Source organism: Loxodonta africana, chromosome 19, assembly GCF_030014295.1.
Source record: "Loxodonta africana isolate mLoxAfr1 chromosome 19, mLoxAfr1.hap2, whole genome shotgun sequence".
NCBI lineage: Eukaryota > Metazoa > Chordata > Mammalia > Proboscidea > Elephantidae > Loxodonta > Loxodonta africana.
This window is the reverse complement of record NC_087360.1, coordinates 64,332-82,205: the sequence shown is the minus strand read 5'-3', so window position 1 is coordinate 82,205 and position 17,874 is coordinate 64,332. Positions and strand designations below refer to the sequence as shown.

At 42.5% G+C, this 17,874-nt stretch overlaps 2 protein-coding genes across 3 annotated transcripts in view; one reads left to right on the top strand and one right to left on the bottom strand.

Moving 5' to 3' along the window:
* Positions 1-17,874, top strand: part of LOC100656825 (zinc finger protein 268) — an 83,203-nt gene that overhangs the window by 12,597 nt on the left and 52,732 nt on the right. The window lies entirely within an intron of this gene.
* On the bottom strand, positions 762-14,731 carry ZNF891 (zinc finger protein 891). Of its 2 annotated transcripts, none has more exons than XM_023540426.2 (2): positions 13,699-14,731; positions 762-8,143 (listed from the first exon to the last, which is right to left on the bottom strand). In XM_023540426.2, the coding sequence occupies exon 2, from the start codon at positions 8,002-8,004 to the stop codon at positions 6,361-6,363; it is 1,644 nt and encodes a 547-aa protein (XP_023396194.1). In that variant the 5' UTR covers positions 8,005-8,143; positions 13,699-14,731; the 3' UTR covers positions 762-6,360. The 2 variants fall into 2 exon arrangements, with proteins under 2 accessions (XP_023396194.1, XP_003421309.2); XM_003421261.4 differs by having other exon boundaries at positions 14,557-14,731.

Sequence of the window (17,874 nt, the reverse complement as noted above, 5' to 3'; positions counted from 1 at the left end):
TAAATGCAGTATGAAGGGTTGTATGTCTTCAAACCGGCCACAAGAGATGCTAATTTTTGAGCACACATTTTGTAGCTTCCCAACGTTTTGTAAGAGTTGTTTAGGAGAGAGTGGTTTATTTTGAAACAGTGTAGTCTGTCTGAAACACTGATGAGAAGCCTACCTTCATCCATATGGGCTGGGCTGTGACCCATGGTGACCGTCACACGTGCTTCTGTCTTCCCGTTTGTGCATGCTTTTCTCTGTGTCTAATCTGATTTTTCTATCTCAACAGCGATTGGGTTTAGGGTACACCGTACATGGATAATGGCCTCATTAACGTAACAAAGAAAACCCTATTTCTCAATGAGATTACACACACAGGTGTCGGAGTCAGGATTCCAGCACATATTTTGGGGGACACAAGTAAATTCATAATACCTAGGATTTAATTAGAATGATCCAAGAATGCCCTTTTGTGAGAGAGGCCAAAGAGATATTCCATACGTAAGCCTTTCATGCTAAATATTGACATTAGCAGTACAGTCATCTGTAGCTTAATGTCCATGGTATGTTCTGTGAAATAGGACGTTATGTGGTTTGGACATTGTGGAAACATGTTATATACAGGTAGCCCCCTTACATGCCCAGCCCACCAGACAAAGCCCAAGAGCTGTATGACTGGATACAGGAGGCCGGCCTCGCCAGGTATGTAGCTTCAGGCTGGGTGCTGACAGCCACCTCGGGACTTTGCATATGTTCAGGTGGTGGGAACATAGGGGGCGTGGACAGATGCTGGGAGTGCAGCTGGTGGTGGTGGCCCTGGCTGTTGCCACCTTGGTGTAGCTACTTCCTGATCATGTGCAGCCACTGCTACGACCTGGACCCCCGCCAGCACCCCTGACATGAGCAGAAGTGCTGATGTAGGCGCTGCTCTGCATTGGGAGTGAATGGCTGCACGGCTGCTGGGCAGTTGGTTGCTAGACAGGTGAATGAAGCCAGGAGGAGGGGAAGGCGGAAGAGGTGCTGTGGGGATTGGGATGCACCCTGGAGCCTCATTGCTTGTTCACTCTTGGAGTTCGAAGTCTTTACAACCATTAGGGGGAAATAAAAGAAATGGTTTCCCTTAAAAAAAAAAAAAAAATCCTTATGGGACCTTGGATGTATATGTGGTCTAACGTTGCCTGAACTGACATCATGGGGGCCATGGCTGTGTAAAAATAGTGTATAGGTATAAGGAGTTTATACAACTCCAGGTATTAGTGATCAATGCTACAGGTTTACGTTTTAGAGCAGGCAGCTTAAATTTCAGGCCAGGCCAACTTCAACTCATCCTTGAATCTGGGTGTATGCGTTTCATTCCAGGTATTCTCTGAGTGCAAATGAGATATCATGACAAAAATACAGGTGGTTATGAGGGTGTGTAAACTAGAGGATCTGACAAAATTGTGGTGGGGACAGAAATCATGGAGAATCTGGCTTAGGAATTGTTATTTAAACAGACGAGGCTGAGTAGAAATTACCTAGACTGGGAGACCACAACCTTTTCCAAAAAAGGGCTAGATAGTAAATGTTTTAGTTTTGTAGGTCATAAGGTCTGTGTTGCAAGTACTCCAGCCATTTTAGCGTGAAGGCAGCCATAGATAATACGAAAACAAATGAGTACAACTGCGTTCCAGTAAACTTTATTTAGGGCACTGACATTTGCATTTCATACAATTTCTATGTGTCACAAAATATTTTTATTTTTTCGTAAATACCCTTTTGAAACGTAAAGACCATTGTTAGCTTGAAGGCCACACAGAAGCAGACTCCAGGCCAGACTTGGCCCATGGGCAGGTTTCATGATGCCTGATATGGACAACAAGGAAGATGAGTATTCTCAATATAGAAAAAAAGTATTTGCAAAAGTATGACTTGAAAGGAGCATGTTGCCTGCAAATTATAGAGGGAGAATAGGTTGAAATGCAGTTGGAGAAATTAGGGCTAATTTCTCCCCATTGATAGGACTTTTTATTTCTAAACTAAATGTGACCTCCTTATTGAAGCAAGAGGAAACATTATGGATGATGGGGAAAGCAGTGACGGGAGGCCAATGTTCAAGTGAGTGACACGCAGTCTGGTAGGGGGTGCCTCTGTAGGTAGTAAGAAGTCCAGCTTACCAGAAGAGATGATACTGGAATCATTTTGTCAAAAGTAAGAATTTCCTCCTAAAATTCCCTTCATGCAACCTTCTGAACTACATAACCCTTACTTGAGAACTAGTTATCCTTTATCCTGAGAACATGTATGAACTAGTTTGCATCTGCTTGGCCATATAAAAGGATAAAATTTCTGTCTTTGCAGTCTCTTTAATGGATTGCCTGTGATGTGCATCTGATTCTGGCTTAATGCTCATTCAGTAATAAAATTTTCTTTCTCCTACTTTTGTGGAAAGTTTGGGGTGATAGGTTTTGTTTTTAATTATCCTTCCCCAATGTCTTAGGCTGGGTTCTCTAGAGAAGCAAAACCAGTAAAGTGTATAAATATACAGAAATTTATATCAAGGAAATGGCTCATGTGATTGTAGGCGCTGGAACATCCCGTCTGTGGATCAGGATAGAGGCTTCTCCTGATTCATGTAGCTGCTGAGGCTTGGCTAATTCAAGATGAGCAGGTTGGAGAGCAGGGCTCTTGCTCACAGGCTGCGAAGATTGACAAATCCCAAGATTGGCAGATAAGCTGATAGCTCAAGTCCTAAGAACCGGAGGTCAGATGAACAGGATACAGCTGCAGGATCCAGAATTAGCAAAAAAGCCAGAAAGTCTGCTTATATTTGGATGCAGGCCACACCGCCAAGGAAAATCCCTTTCAACTGATTGGTTACTCGCAGCAGATTTGATCATGGGTGTGTGTGATCACATATAAACACAGAGAATGATGGCCCAGCCAAGTTGACACACAGTCTTAACCATCATATCCAACAACGCAGAGAGCAATGCAAAATTTGAGTTCCCCAACACACGTTCCCAGCTGAGGATGAACAAAGTGACGCTCTGCCTTCTTTCATATCGTTAACAAGTATCCTTTTATGATCTACTTAGTGCCACATTTTTGTGTTTATTTTTGTTGTTGTTGACGAAGATTCCGCTGTTTAAAATGGCCTCCAAACTTAGTGTTGAAGTGCTGTCTAGTGTTCCTAAGCCCAAGAAGGCTATAATGTGCCTTACAGAGAAAATACATGCGTTAGATAAGCTTCATTGAAGCATAAGTCATAGTGCTGTTGACTGAGTTCAATGTCAGTGAATGAACTATATTTAATAAGGTGTCTTCAAACAAACACATAAAACAAGGTATGTATTGATTGGTTGACAAAAATGTTACCAGAGGCTTGCAGGAACCTAACCCTGTAGAGCAGTGGTTCAGTGTTTGCCAATTCAGTGTTCACAGTAGGATCAATGACCTCCTTTCTCCCCAATGGTGTTTTGAGTAATAAAAATGGATGGAGTAAAGCAGCCTCTTGTAAAAACTCCTACTTTTTTGAGGTCCATACTACATGGCTATACCACTTTCTTGCTATCTTCCATCCAACTGGATTCTTCCTCTTATTCATTGAAGACTTTGCTCCTTGCTTTGCTGTCTTCTCCACCGAAGGGCCTACTGATAACTTAGGTGACTTTCATAAGCATGGAGATCTTCACTTAAAACCTTCAATCAATATTTCATTCTTCTTATTCTCAGCAGATAATCTTGCCACCAAATCTACAATCTGTCTCATGTATCTATTTTATTGACCAAACCAAAAGGAGAAAAAACAAGAAGCCCCAAACCTATTGCCATGGAGTTGATTCCAACTTATAGCGATCCTATAGGACAAAGCAGAACTTCCCCATAGGGTTTCCCAGGCTGTAAATCTTTATTGAAACAGACTGCCATACCTTTCTCCTGTGGAGCTGCTGGTGGATTCAAACTGGCGACCTTTTGGTTAGCATTCAAGTGCTCAACACTGTACCACCAAGGTTCCATTTATTGGCCAAGTACAGGGGAAATGGCCGCTCTTGGGTACAAAGAGGCTAGGATAACTAGGCACATTGCAACCCTAAGCAAAACAGGGATTCTATTAGTAAGGAAGGAGAAGATGCATTAGATTAGCAACTAGCAGTATTTGCCACACTGGGACAGAAGGTGGGTCTTAAAAATGACCAAACAAACAGCATCATATAGGTCAGATACTCTGAACACAACACAATTAACTTAGGTATAAATAAAAAGTAATGAAAACCATTCCTCCTTTCCTCTTGAGAGAAAGTTCGAAGTATCATTTCTTATAGCAAGCACCAATCCTATTTGTGCCGCAGATACCTCTGTCCCCTTCTCAAGAACTGTTATTGACTGTCCCTCTTCTTACGCCCGTATATTTAATCTCTACTGGATCCACCACATTAGGGTTTGAAAATGTTCTGATCTCTCATTTAAAGAACATTTTGCGAATCCAAGTCTCTCTCCAGCTGCTACAATTTTACTATTTTCTAACTTAAAAAAAAAAAAAAAGTTGTCTATACTCACTGTTTGGTGTTATTGATTCCTAAGCTCATCTTAATGTAGTACCCCCCCTCAACCACTGCAATATCTCCCACTGAAATCACCAATGATCTTTACATTGCTCTATGGAATATTCACTTTTCTAGACTTTCTGACATCTGAGGAGCATCTGGTCCATGGTGGAAACCCTGGTGGCATAGTGGTTAATTGCTACAGCTGCTAACCAAAAGGTCATCAATTCAAATCCACTAGGTGCTCCTTGGAAACTCTATGGGGCAGTTTTACTCTGTCCTTTAGGGTCACTATGAGTCAGAATCAACTTGACAGCAGTGGGTTTTTTTTTTTAAGGAGTATTTAAAACTGACTGAAACTTCCTTTTTGAAACACTACTTTGTCCTGGTTTGGTGAAACTCCCCTCCCCCAGGTATTTCTGTGAACTCTCTACTATGGGTCCTTGTTTTATTCTGTCTTTAAATATGGGAGTTCAAGGTAAGTAGTAGGCATATGCTTTACTCCATCCATTTTCCCTATGCAATCTTAGTTGGCTCTATAAAGTCTATTATAATCTATATATTTACATTGCTAAGATTTGTATCTCATCCTAGATACCTCCTGAAGTCTAGACCTACATATTAATCTTTTCATGTGGATGTCTTAACATCCTATAAAGCTAACATGTCTAAAACTGCCAACTGTCACTTCTTTCCACTATGTGCTCCTCCTATATTTTCTTTCTTAGTAAAATTTAGGTAATCTGGTCAGTATCTGCAAGACCAAATAGCATAATCTCAAGGGCTCCACCCAGCATTTGAAATGACTGACTTTCCCTCTATTTGAAAATTCTCTGAATTTCTGATGCTGAAGTATTGGCATTCCCATCTTGCTTCTCTGATTACTTGTTCTCAGTGACCTCAGCTCCATCTATCTTCTGGTTCAGCACAAAAGTTCCTTCAATGTTCCTCTTCTACTCTCCCTCTTCTATGTTCCTGACTAAGTTGGTGTATCTAGTATAAAATAGGTAACTAATGCCGCTGTGGTCTTTTTTTTTTCCTTTAAACAAGTGACTATTCATATGCTTTTTTAAAAAAAATTAATAAGCTTATTTTTGTTACATAAAAAGATGGCCTCGTAGAAGCAGTGAAGGGCTAGCACAGCTATTTAAAGTTGCTTTTGGGGTACCAGGATCTCTTCTACACCACCTTCAAGTCATGGTTGTCATTCACCTGGTCCAGTTACAGGAATGGTAAATTCAAAGGGAGAAAAATGAGGAGGCCATAAAGGCAAAGTACAAAAGTCTAAGAGAACAAAATACGTATGTCTGTCCCCAGTAATACAAGTCCATGTTTGATGGACCAGAAATGGGGGATATGACTATCCTTCGCTGCAAAGATGCTGAGAGTTTTGTATCCAGACACACTGTTGTCCTGAGCTAAACTGGGAGTCAGTAATAAGGAAGGATGAGCTGGATTTCAGATGTGGCTACTAGCAATAACTGCCAAATTGAGCCAGAGAGCAACTCTCAAGATTATTCCAATAAAGCAGTATCATAGTTCACTTACTCTGAACAGAATGCAGTCAACTTAGAAATTGATCACTGAAAAGGCAACTAAAAATCTTCATATCTCACATAGTAAAAATACATAATTCAAAATAGTCTATGTATTTAAAAAAATCATAATAGATACTAGACAATATTTATACCTAAACCAAAACTAAAATATCATAGGTAACAACTTGAGTTGTATAGCTAAAGAAGTGTTTAGAGGGCCATGTATATCCTTAAATACTTACAGTAGAGAACAAAGACAGACATAGTGAGTTTAGAGTCTACCTTAAGATGCTGAAAAAGGCACCGTACACTTAGATGGTTTCTCTCTCAATATGAATTCTCTTGTGTATAATAAGTGAAGAGCTCTGACTGAAGGCTTTTCCACACTGAATACATTCATAGGGTTTTTCTCCAGTGTGAGTTCTCACATGTCTCCTAAGGGAAGAGGAAACACTGAAGGCTTTCCTGCATTCCTTACATTCATAAGGTTTTTCTCCAGTATGAGTTCTCACATGCATTCTGAGGGATGAGAGACCACTAAAAACTTTCCCACAGTCGCTGCATTCATAAATACTCTCTCTAGTGTGGATTTTCTTATGTACCTTAAGGTGAGAGCTTGTGTTAAAGGCTTTTCCACAGTCACTGCATTCATAGAGTTTCTCGCCAGTGTGTATTCTTTTGTGCACTATGAGGTAAGAACTTGTGCCAAAAGATTTTCCACACTGAGTACACCCATAAGGTTTCTCTCCAGTGTGAGTTCTCACATGAGACTTAAGAGATGTTTTTTGACTAAAAGCTTTTCCACACAGATTACATTCATAGGGTTTCTCTCCTGTGTGAGTTCTCACATGTCTCCGTAAGGTTGAGGAATCATGGAAGAGTTTCCTACATTCCTTACATTCGTATTGTTTCTCACCTATGTGACTTCTCTTATGTAAAATACGATTAGAAATCCTTTCGAAGGCTTTTCCACATTGGTTACATTTATGATTTTTCTCTCCAGTATGAGTTTGTTCCTGTTGATTAAGGGATGAATGATGACAAGAGGCTCTGTTGTTTTTATGACACTGATCAGAATTCTCCAAGATATGAAAATTGTTATGTATGGGAAATCTATCATGCTTGAAGTTTATGTCGTATTTACTGCATGGGCACTCTTTCTGTGTTTGACTTCTTTCAAGATACCATAAAGCTCTGTCATATTCACGACTTTCACAGAACTTCTCACATACAGAGTGTTTGTGATGATTGTTTATGTCTGAATTATGTTTCCAACATCCAATATCTGGGTCATATTTACAGCAATGTTTACTGCTGGAAACTATCTGTGAAAAAACAAGTTTCGAGCCAAGTTGAGAGTTTTCCTCAAATTCATGATGGTCATAGAATCTCTCCTGACATGCTGCTTTCCTTTGAGTAAAGCTCATTTGCCTCAAAGGTCCCTTTGGGATCTTGTGCTGTTTTCTAATCTTATGGCATTCCCAGTCTTCTTCTAATGTAAAGGACCAATAGTCATCCATTGTGAGTTTTATCATTTTCATTTCATTGGATGGTTTTTCACGAAAAGTATTCTTCTTAGGAGTTGATTCTTTGGTTTTAAGTTGATTCTCCCGGTCTGGACAGGTGCCTTGGGAAATTCTCCTTTTCACAGTTCTTCTCGCTTCTTTATCTAACTGAGAGATCACAGTTGGGCTGCATAATTGATATTCCACTGAGGTGAGATTTCTGTAATTTTCCAACATCACATCTCTGTAGAGATTTCTTTGAGCAGGGTCCAGCATTACCCACTCCTCCTGTGTGAACTCCACAGCCACATCTTTGAAAGTCACAGGTTTCTGTAACCAGGCTGTTGGAAATCTAGCAACCATCTTTGCCTCCTTAGTATTACCCACATGGAAACAGGCAGAGTCCTGTGCAGGCAGAGCCCATGTGGACGATAGGTCAATGGCTGCCATCTCGTGAGTCTGAAAGTGACATCTGCCTCCACATCAGGGCAAAGCGATCAGGATGTTCCTCTTCTTGCCTCTCTCGTCCAATTAGGGCAGGGATGCATTTCACCACGATTAGTTATTTATGTCTCCGCAGGTGTTCTCCCTGTAGCCAAAGAGGCAAGTCCAGGTAAAATAAGAGATGTAGAAATATGGCCCCATTGAGAGAAGAGTGAAAAAAAAAATTGTAGCCCTTCTAGCTCCTAGCAAGATCTGGCCAACTTAAAATCTTTACCAAGATTTGTACTGATATGCAATAAAATCATCTTTGGCCCTCTTTCTAGAACTGCCCTTCTGGCTACTGTAAAGGCTTCCCCTGCAGGCCACTTCTCAGCCTCGGGTGGAAAGAGCATGCATTATTTTTAAAAAAGGGGAAAAAACAAATGCTAAAAAGAACTAGTCAAAAATACATGGCGGTCGAATTAAGTTTCATGCATAATTTGCAACTTTTAAGTTAACTTTTGGAAGAGGAAAAATAATTTTTTTGTTAAACACAATTGTTTTATGTAAATTTACTTGTTCTGTATATAGCTTGGTATTCATCTGAATGATCTTACACATGGTGAATAGGACTGTTGACTGGGCTTATTAAGGAATTTTATTGGAGTTGTTATATAGGTGTCTTTAAAACAAATTGTTCATTTGATTAACTCCAATTTAATCTTGCTCCCAAAAGGCCATGTTTTCTTATAATAATTTATTGTCTCTAAAACTTGAATGTGATCGGGAGACAAAGCAGCACACATGACCTATGTTCCAAGCTTGCGGAGTAAGGCTCTAACATTGTTAACAACAGAATTTTCTTGAAGTTTTTTTTTTCAATAATTTTTATAATGGTCTACACAGATAATAAAACAATTGATACATGTTTGGAGACTTTAAAGATCATAACAAATCACAAGATAATTGATTATGCTAATACTTTTAAAGGTCTCACTTTTTGAAGATTAGATGATAAATGGAAGCCTTCTATCTCAGAATTATACTTCAATAGACTACAGTTTAAATGTACAAAATTATAGAATTGGCATTTTTGTTTAGACAAAGATCTTGGACAGGTAGGTTCTGTGTCCCCAAATGAGAAGTTTATATAGGTCTGTCATGTAAGTTACACAGAAATAGATTTTTGTCTGATTCGTTCATTGCTGTATTCCTAGCACCCAGAACGGTCCCCAGCACATGGCAGACACTCAACAAACATTTATTGAATGAACGAAATGAATCTATGACAATTAAGGTTTATGGGGTGTTTTTTCAAATCCAAACTCTTCTGTTCAAAGGAAAACAAAATCAGAAATTTAGGCTTCCCCTTCAACAAAGGAAATCAGTTTGCCTTCTGGATAAAGTTTTTAAGCTAAATATGGTACTGTGGAAGCCCTGGTGGTGTAGTAGTTAAGTGCTACGGATCCTAACCAAAGGGTGAGCAGTTTGAATCTGCCAGGCACTCCTTGGAAACTCTATGGGACAGTTCTACTCTGTCCTATAGGGTCGCTATGAGTCAGAATTGACTCAACGGCACTGGGTTTGGTCTTTTTTAATGGTACTGTAGGTTCACTCCCCCATTCTTCATGATTTATTTCTTTTTTAGTTACAAAATTACAAAAACCAGACAACTTTACTAAACAACAGGAAAAAACATCTGAATAAATGGAAATATTCAACAGGCTCATGAAAGGGAAGACGCAATATTATAAAGATTTCAGTTTTTCTCACACTAGAATTGCACTGGAGTTTTGATTTATACTAAGTCCCTGGGTTACATTATGTAAATTTGCTCTCACTTTGAAAAGATGGAACCAACACCTATGCCTACTCCTACTCGCAACAAATTCTTCATCCAGTCACCTTCACTTGCTGCGCACGCAGCTTTTAAAAATCACTGGACAAGAGTAAGGCTAAATAAGAACCATATGTACCTGTTCTGACTTACCTACAAATTCGACTTAAAGACACACGTAGGAATGGGTGTTGTTTGTAACCTGGGGACTGCCTGTACATTTATATAAGAAGAGTGATTTTTTAAAATGGGACAAGCTGATAATGAATGTACATGAATAATCAAGGTAATTATTAAAAGAACACGGGGCCTTGATCTATTTCAAAATGCATTCTAAATCTTTAGGGATTTAAACAAATTATAACGGTAATAATAAAAAATAAAACAGTAACTCTAGAAACAGGCTCATGTGCTGCTAGGCATTTATCACATGACAAAGGTAAGCCCTCATTGGTGGGGGAAGAATGAACTAGTCAATAATGAGGATCAGGACAAATGGCTGTTTGGAAAGAAGATAAATCCTGCCTCCAAAGAAAACAAAAACACCAAACCCACTGCCTTCGAGTCAATTCCGACTCGCAGTGACCCTACAGGACAGAGGAGAACTGCTCCACAGAGCTTCCAGGGAGCGCCTGGCGGGTTACAACTGCTCACCCTTTGGTTAGGATCCGTAGCACTTAACTACTACACCAGCAGGGTGCAGAATCCACACGGGACTGAAGGTAAAATGCCTAATAGAAATTTCAAAAGAAAAGGATAGAAGGAATAGAAAAAAATCAGTGTTAGAGATAACAGATGTTTTTATCTAAAACTGCTAGAAAGATAAAAACCCTTGATCTGAAAGTGTATATACCACGTCCCATGCAGAATAAAAATTTAAAATACTAGAAACATTGAGGGTAAACTGTAGAATATCAAAAATAATCATTTAAATTGAAAAGTTACTAGAGGAAAAAGGCAAAGTACCTACAAGGGGATACCAGTTATACTGATTAGACTTCCTAGCTGCAAAGGTAGAGGCCAGAAGACAACGTAATAGTATATTAAAAGCATTGAGGGGAAACAAATACAAGCCTAGAATTCAATACCGTGCTAAGGAGTGAGAGAGAGCAACACAGAAGACACTGCCATCTATATGACATAGATGTCTGAAAGGTTAGCACTCACGGTTTCTAAAGAATGCTCTAAGGAAGAAGGAAACACAGAGGAAAGGAGTAGGGCGTAAGACAAAACAAGGACAAGTGTTTTGTTCTCCTTGGCTCTTGTACTTTGCCTTTCTGCCTTCCCCATTCTTCTCCCTTTGAATGGTGACATGGAATAGGATTTCTCAATAGCAACAGCGCCCCACCTTCTATCTAGCTTCCCCTGCTTTCAAAACTCTGAGGGAAAATAATTTCCTATCCACGACTTCTGTGCTAGGCCAAGATATGCAAGTGTGAGGACACAATAAAGTCACTTCTAGTCACACACAACCCTAATGAATGTGTATCAAAGGACTCATTTTCTGGAAAGTAGTAAGACTGTATGTCACCAAGATGGGGACAAAGAAAAGTTTCAAGGAAGCAGGAATGTAGAGAAGATAAGGGAATGGATGAGGACAAAGAGAAGATAAGGGAATGGATGAGGACAAAGAGAAGGTGCATGCCAATACGCTTCATGTCTAGGGCATCACTGATGAGTCTAGACTGTGGGAGGATGGAAGGCTCCTACAGCTGTGTGTCCAGGGAAGGAAAAAACTACTCAGATTTAACCTAGAGGAAACTGAAATTGAGAGGCATTTTACAAAAGTTTAAGGAAAACTAATCAAGTGAATAAAAGGGCATGCATTAAAATCAGGAAAACTAAAAGTTGGACAAGAAAGAAACTCATCATGTCTCAGCAGTTAAGACTCTTTAGATAGTTACCATGATGAAAACACAGAACATACATTTTCCCAAAAATTGTTAGAGAACTACTTTACAACATTTGCAATATAATTATATTGTGATTTAAGGACATGGGGAGAAAAACGTAGGGTGTAATAGCCAAAGTTCTCAGTAAGATTTAAAAATTTTATAAATTGATTAGTACCGAGGACAGTTCAAAGACAGAACTGCTTAAATATCTGAAAGTGGTTGCTACTGAAAAGAGAGAAGGTGGGGGAGAGACCTGTTTTTATTATAACCCTTTTAGCATAAACAAAAAAAAAAACCAAACCTGTTGCCATGGATTTGATTCCAATACATGGCAACTCCATGTGTTACATAGTATAACTGCTCTATAGGGTTTTCTTGGTTGTAATCTTTACAGAAGCAGATTGCCAGGACTTCCTTCCAAGGTGCTGCTGGGTGGGTTTGAACTGCCAACCTTTAGGTTAGCAGGCAATGGCAAACTGCTTGTACCACCTAGCTGATGATTTTAAATGCATGCACATATTTCTTGGGAGAATTAAAAAAAAGAAAGCAAATAAATTCAGTAATCAAGTCAAAAAATAGAAAAACAGCAACAAAGTAATCTAAAATAATATAAAAAGAAATTAAGAGCAAAAATTAATTAAAGGAAAAAAAAAAAACCCAAAACACAAATCATAAAAACAACCCAAAACTGCTTTGAAAAGACGAATATAGGCACGTATCTTCAGGGGCAGATTATCCAATAAGCAAGGTAAGCAGGGTCTTACTTGTGCTTCTTGGTACAATCACACATGTAACTTGTGCTCCCTCAATAATCTGTAGTGAACAATCGCACACGGGTCCCGTGTGTGACTGTTCAGTACAGGTTAGTAAGCACAAGTAAGCCCGTGTTTACCTTGTTTACTGAGTCATCTGCCTGTCAGGGGTTGTAAATTTGAAAAGAGGATTTGATTCTGTAGGAGGGGGCTGTGGAGCTGGGAGAGTGACAGATGCCAGCAGTACCTAGAAGCAGAATCTTTGATGTGGTGAGAAAGGTTGAAATTGTTCACTACAGATTACTAAATAAGCACAAGGAAGCCTGTGATTATTTTGCTTATTGGATAATCTGACCCTGAATATTTTGCAGGAAAAATCAAGGAAAAAAAGAGGGCACAAATATTAGAATCGAAAAACAAAACTACAGTTAACAGCAGTGATTTTAAAATAGCACTGAAAAGCAGCGATTTAAAAAAAAAAATAGCCATAAAATTTACTATGAAAGGAACAACTGTATGCTAACATATTTGGAAATTTAGATGAAATGAATAATTTTCTAGAAAAACAAATGCTCAAAACTGAACAAGCAGGAACTACAGAACTTAAATTAATCAGCAACCATTAAAAATTTTAAATCAGAAGTTAAAGATTTTGAGCCCAAAGGTTCTGCATGCTAATTGTACCAAACTTTCTAGGGAAAAATAATTGCTCCTAAGCAAACTGTTTCACAGGATAGAAAAAAGAGAAAAAGCTATGCTGCCCAGATTATTCATGAGGCTTGTAAAATTTTGTAAATAAAACTGGGCAAGAATGGTACAAATAAAAGCAGATCAAACTGCAATGCCAATTTTGAATACAGGCGAGACACCTAAATAAAATACTAATATGAATACAGCAGTGTATTAAAGGCATAATATGATAATCGCATTGAAGTAGGGTTTAATCAGGAATGCAAGAATGGTTGAAAAGCAGAAAAACTATCATTGTGATACGCCCCATGAATAGACTAAGAGGTTAAAACAAATTCGGGAAAAGCTACTGGGTAAAATAAAAATGATACCCTAACTCGTCTCACAGAATAAAGTCACACTCTCCCTAACCAGGCTGTGCCTCTCTGCAGCATCATCCTCCAGGGCGGCACCTCCGCAGTTCCCCCTCTGGGGTCTCCTTCCTCAGGCCCGGGTTCCCACCTGCCTTTCTAGCCTCAGGCAAGTGCCTGCACTTAAGAGACCTTACCTGCTACCGCCTCCCTCTCGCTTCTGGGCGTGACTTCACTTCTTTTCAACCCCATTTCCTTTTGACGCAGGGCCCTCCCAGCCGAGGAGTCCCCCTAAGTGCAGAGTAGAACTGCTCCACAGGGTTGGCTTGGCGGTGATCTTTTCAGGAGCACATCGCCAGGCCTTTCTTTCGCCGGGCCGCTGGGTTGGTCCGACCGCCAACGTTTTGGTTAGCTGCCATCAGGAACCACTGGCGCCACTCTGGGCAACAGTGCCTGTGAAGGGGCCGTGTGAGGAGGAGAAGCTGCCGTTCCAAGCTGCTGCCGAGGCATCTTAGGCCGTGCCGGACGGCACACTCCCAAGGTCTGGACTTTCGGAAGAGACCCAACCTTAGAGTTCCCGCCTCGCTTTCCCGCTGATTTTTCAAAATATCCCCTTAGAACTGAGCCGCGTCAGCTAGTGATCACCGACCTGATCCCTGCAAGTCACAGGTGTAGCTCCTGACCTGGGACGGTGGACAGGCTTCCCCGGCTCGTGTGCTCCCGGGTTTTAGGACCTGTATGAGTCGGAACCGACTCGATGGCACTGGTTTGGTTTTTTGTTTTTAATAAACTAGTTTGTTTCACCGCCTTTGTGTGCAGGGATTGAAACTGCGCCTTCCAACGACCCAGAATATTCAGGGCACTTACAGCCAACGTGCAGGTGGTCCCACCAGCTGACCCCGAGGGCCGCCGCGTGCCTCCTCCGCCAGTGGGCCCTCATTGGCTTGTTTCTGTCCCTGAGCCGCTAATTATCGGCACACAGCGTTCCCAGCCGCCCTTTTACCCGCCGAGCGGCGCGGGAATTCCTCAACCGCTTACGCGCTTCCCCAGCTCACCTGTCCTCGGGGTGCCTGCCTCCCGGCCTCGGCAGCACCCGATCGCCGAGCGGCCGCCACTCAGCTCTTAGGAAAGAGGAGAGGGGAGCGCCTCCCCGGGGGTGCCGGCGCCCGAGCCCGGAGGAGGGAGACACGGCTCGGCTGGGCCTCAGCGCCCCCAGCGAGCCGAGCGGCAGGCCGGGACTACAGTTCCCAGCAGCCCGCGCCCCGCGCCCCGCCTACCGCGGAGGGATTCCGAGCCGCTCGTCCCGGCTGCGACTCTCGGCGGAAGCTTTGCGGTGCCGGCCTAGAAACGGGGCGGGGCGTGTGAGTGACGAGCCGTGGCAGGACGGGACGGGGCGCGTACTTGGCGTAGGGGCACGTATGTGACGGGGTGGGGCGTGTACGGACGTCACGGGACGGAGCGCGTACGTGTCTCCGTGAAAGCGTGCATGACGCGGAGGGCACGTGCGTGACGGGGCGGAGCGCGTGCGTGCCTGGGTAGGAGCGTGCATGACGCGGCGGGCACGTACGTGACGGGGCGGAGCGTGTGCGTGCCTGGGTGGGAGCGTGCTAGACGGGGCGGGCACGTACGTGACGGGGCGGAGCGTGTACGTGCCTGGGTGGGAGCGTGCATGACGCGGCGGGCACGTACGTGACGGGGCGGAGCGTGTGCGTGCCTGGGTGGGAGCGCACATGACGCGGCGGGCACGTACGTGACGGGGGCGGAGCGCGTGCGTGATGGGCTCGGGGCGGGACGGGCGGGGGCGGGAGGCGGCGCGAAGAGCTAAGGAGCGGCGGCGGGGAGGGCGGGCTGGGAGGTAGGTGCTGCCGCCCCGGGCTCGACCTGTCGTGCTCCGCCGACTTCGCCTTGGCGGGCTGCCCTGCACGTCACTCGTTATCGGAGTCCTGGTTCTTCATTGATGTTGCCCTTGCTGCTGCCGTTGTGACGAGATTGCTGTCCCCATCGAGCCTTCTAGTTGCTCGTTGCAGGTATTTATGAGAGTGCTGAATTTTTGTGTGTTTGCTTCGTAATGAGATACATACTAACCCATGTAGTAATATTGCAGTTTATTAGTCTGGTCTTTCTAGTTAGACGGAATTATCCATAAACAACTTAATTATTTGCATGTATTACTATTTTTCCCCTTCGCCTTGATTTCTGAAGAATGTCACGTCAGTGGTGTTAACAGCAAGCGTTCCTGTTCTGTTAAAATAACGACAATGGGCTGGTCGTTGTTTGAACCAAGTATTCTGAATAATGAAAAGTATGGTTCCTTCTACTCCTGCTTACTTTTTTTTTTTTCCCAATTTATGAATAGATGTTTAAAGTTTTTATATATGATCTTTTTGGCATCTGCTGAAATTATCTTGCTTTTTGTTAAAGTAGGAAATTTCCTAATTGTAAATGCCTTGCCTTCCTAGGAGAAGTCCAGTGTGGATTTCATACTGGTTTTAAAAATACAAATGCCGTTGGATTCCAGGCATAGGCATTAGAGAAGCTTTATGCTGAATCTATTGATAGACTGTTTGTTGGTCTAATCTAAAAAACTTGTAGGCGCTGAGTGCCATAAAGAACTACTTGGCCTTCTGTATCTGGTTTTTGAAAATAGCTTGAGTAATTAGGGTGCTTTTTGTTTTCCAAAATATCCAGACAAGTAGGGACTACACAGGCACCCCACCTGGTGAATTAACTTCAGCAAAAGAGGGGCCTGATGCAGTCATGCATGTTCATTGTTTGCATCCATCATAACTATGCACTGAGGCCCCAGTCATGCGTGTTCATTGACTGCATCTGTCATAACTATGCATTGAGGTCCCAGTCATGCGTGTTCATTGATTGCATCCATCATAACTATGCACTGAGGCCCCAGTCATACGTTTTCATTGATTGCATCTGTCATAACTATGCATTGAGGTCCCAGTCGTGCGTGTTCATTGATTGCATGTCATAACTATTCACTGAAGCCCCAGTCGTGCATATTCATTGATTGCATCTATCATAACTATGCACTGAAACCTCAGTCATGCATGTTCATTGATTGCATCCATCATAACTATGCGCTGAGGCCCCAGTCATGCGTGTTCATTGACTGCATCTATCATGACTATGCGCTGAGGCCCCAGTCATGCGTGTTCATTGACTGCATCTATCATGACTATGCGCTGAGGCCCCAGTCATGCGTGTTCATTGACTGCATCTATCATGACTATGCGCTGAGGCCCCAGTCATGCGTGTTCATTGATTGCATCCATCATAACTATGCACTGAGGCCCCAGTCATGCATATTCATCGAGGTCTCAGTGAATAAGGCATCCTGGGCCTTAGAGCTGTCTCTTGGGGGCCTCCTGGATTGGTGAGAATATCCATGAATGGGAGAAGGTGACATGTCCCTGGGGATAGTGGAAGTCCTGTGCGTGCACCTCTCCCAGATCTTGCTCGTTGTGTCTCTTTGCTTGTATGCTCTCCAGTTATAACAAATAGGTGACTACAAGTAGTAGTCTCTGTGAATTTCGTGAGCTGTGATAGACTGTTAACAAACCCACAAGGGGCAATGGGATTCTGACTTAGCTCAGGGTGGCTAATTCAGAGGAGGGCTGTGTAAGCAACCGTAAGTACAGAGCCTTAACTTGGGAGAAATGAGCTTTGGGTGTGTGGTGGACAGAGAAAGCCTGCACTGGCAGTCGATGAAGAAGGAGAGTCCTTCTAGCTTGCGACCTAGCCCCAGGTGGATGGTGGGGGGAGAGACAGACAGAAAGACACTGTGCAGGGAGTTGTGCAGACTCCTGAGCCTTTGACAGGAACCCAGTGGCCTGTTCCCTGGTGGCCAGGGATTTTTTTTTTTAAATAATACTGAGTTTTTGGTGAAAGTTTACACAGCGAATTAGGTTCCCTTTTGACAATTTTTGCACACATTGTCCAGTGACAGTTACATTTGTCACAATGTGTCAGCATTCTCTTGTGTTCTGCTTCTTCTGTTTCCAGTACTGTTTCCCTGCCGCCTTATCTTCTCACCTTTGCTCTGGAGTAATTGTTGACTTTCTGGTCTCATACTGATGGTTTTTAAGTAGAGCACTGATCTTACAGGTGATATATCCTTTATTTTGTGTGCCACTCTGCTGTTTCGCTGAAAGGTGATCCTAGGGGATAGACTCTGTTCTAGGTGTGAAGAGTGGCTCCAGGCGATAGTCTCAGGGAGTGGGCCAGGGATGTCCTGACCTGACTGAGTTGTTAAGGTGAGAGAGGAAGTGCCACAGAAAAAGTAGCTGACAAGGAGGATCTCAGAAATGTGAGAAGATAAAGCCTGGATCCACTTCCAAGTGAAAGTTGGATTCATG

Coding starts and splice junctions, on each gene's coding strand:
- ZNF891 (XM_023540426.2), bottom strand. CDS start 8,004: ATGGCAGCCATTGACCTATCGTCCACATGGGCTCTGCCTGCACAGGAC.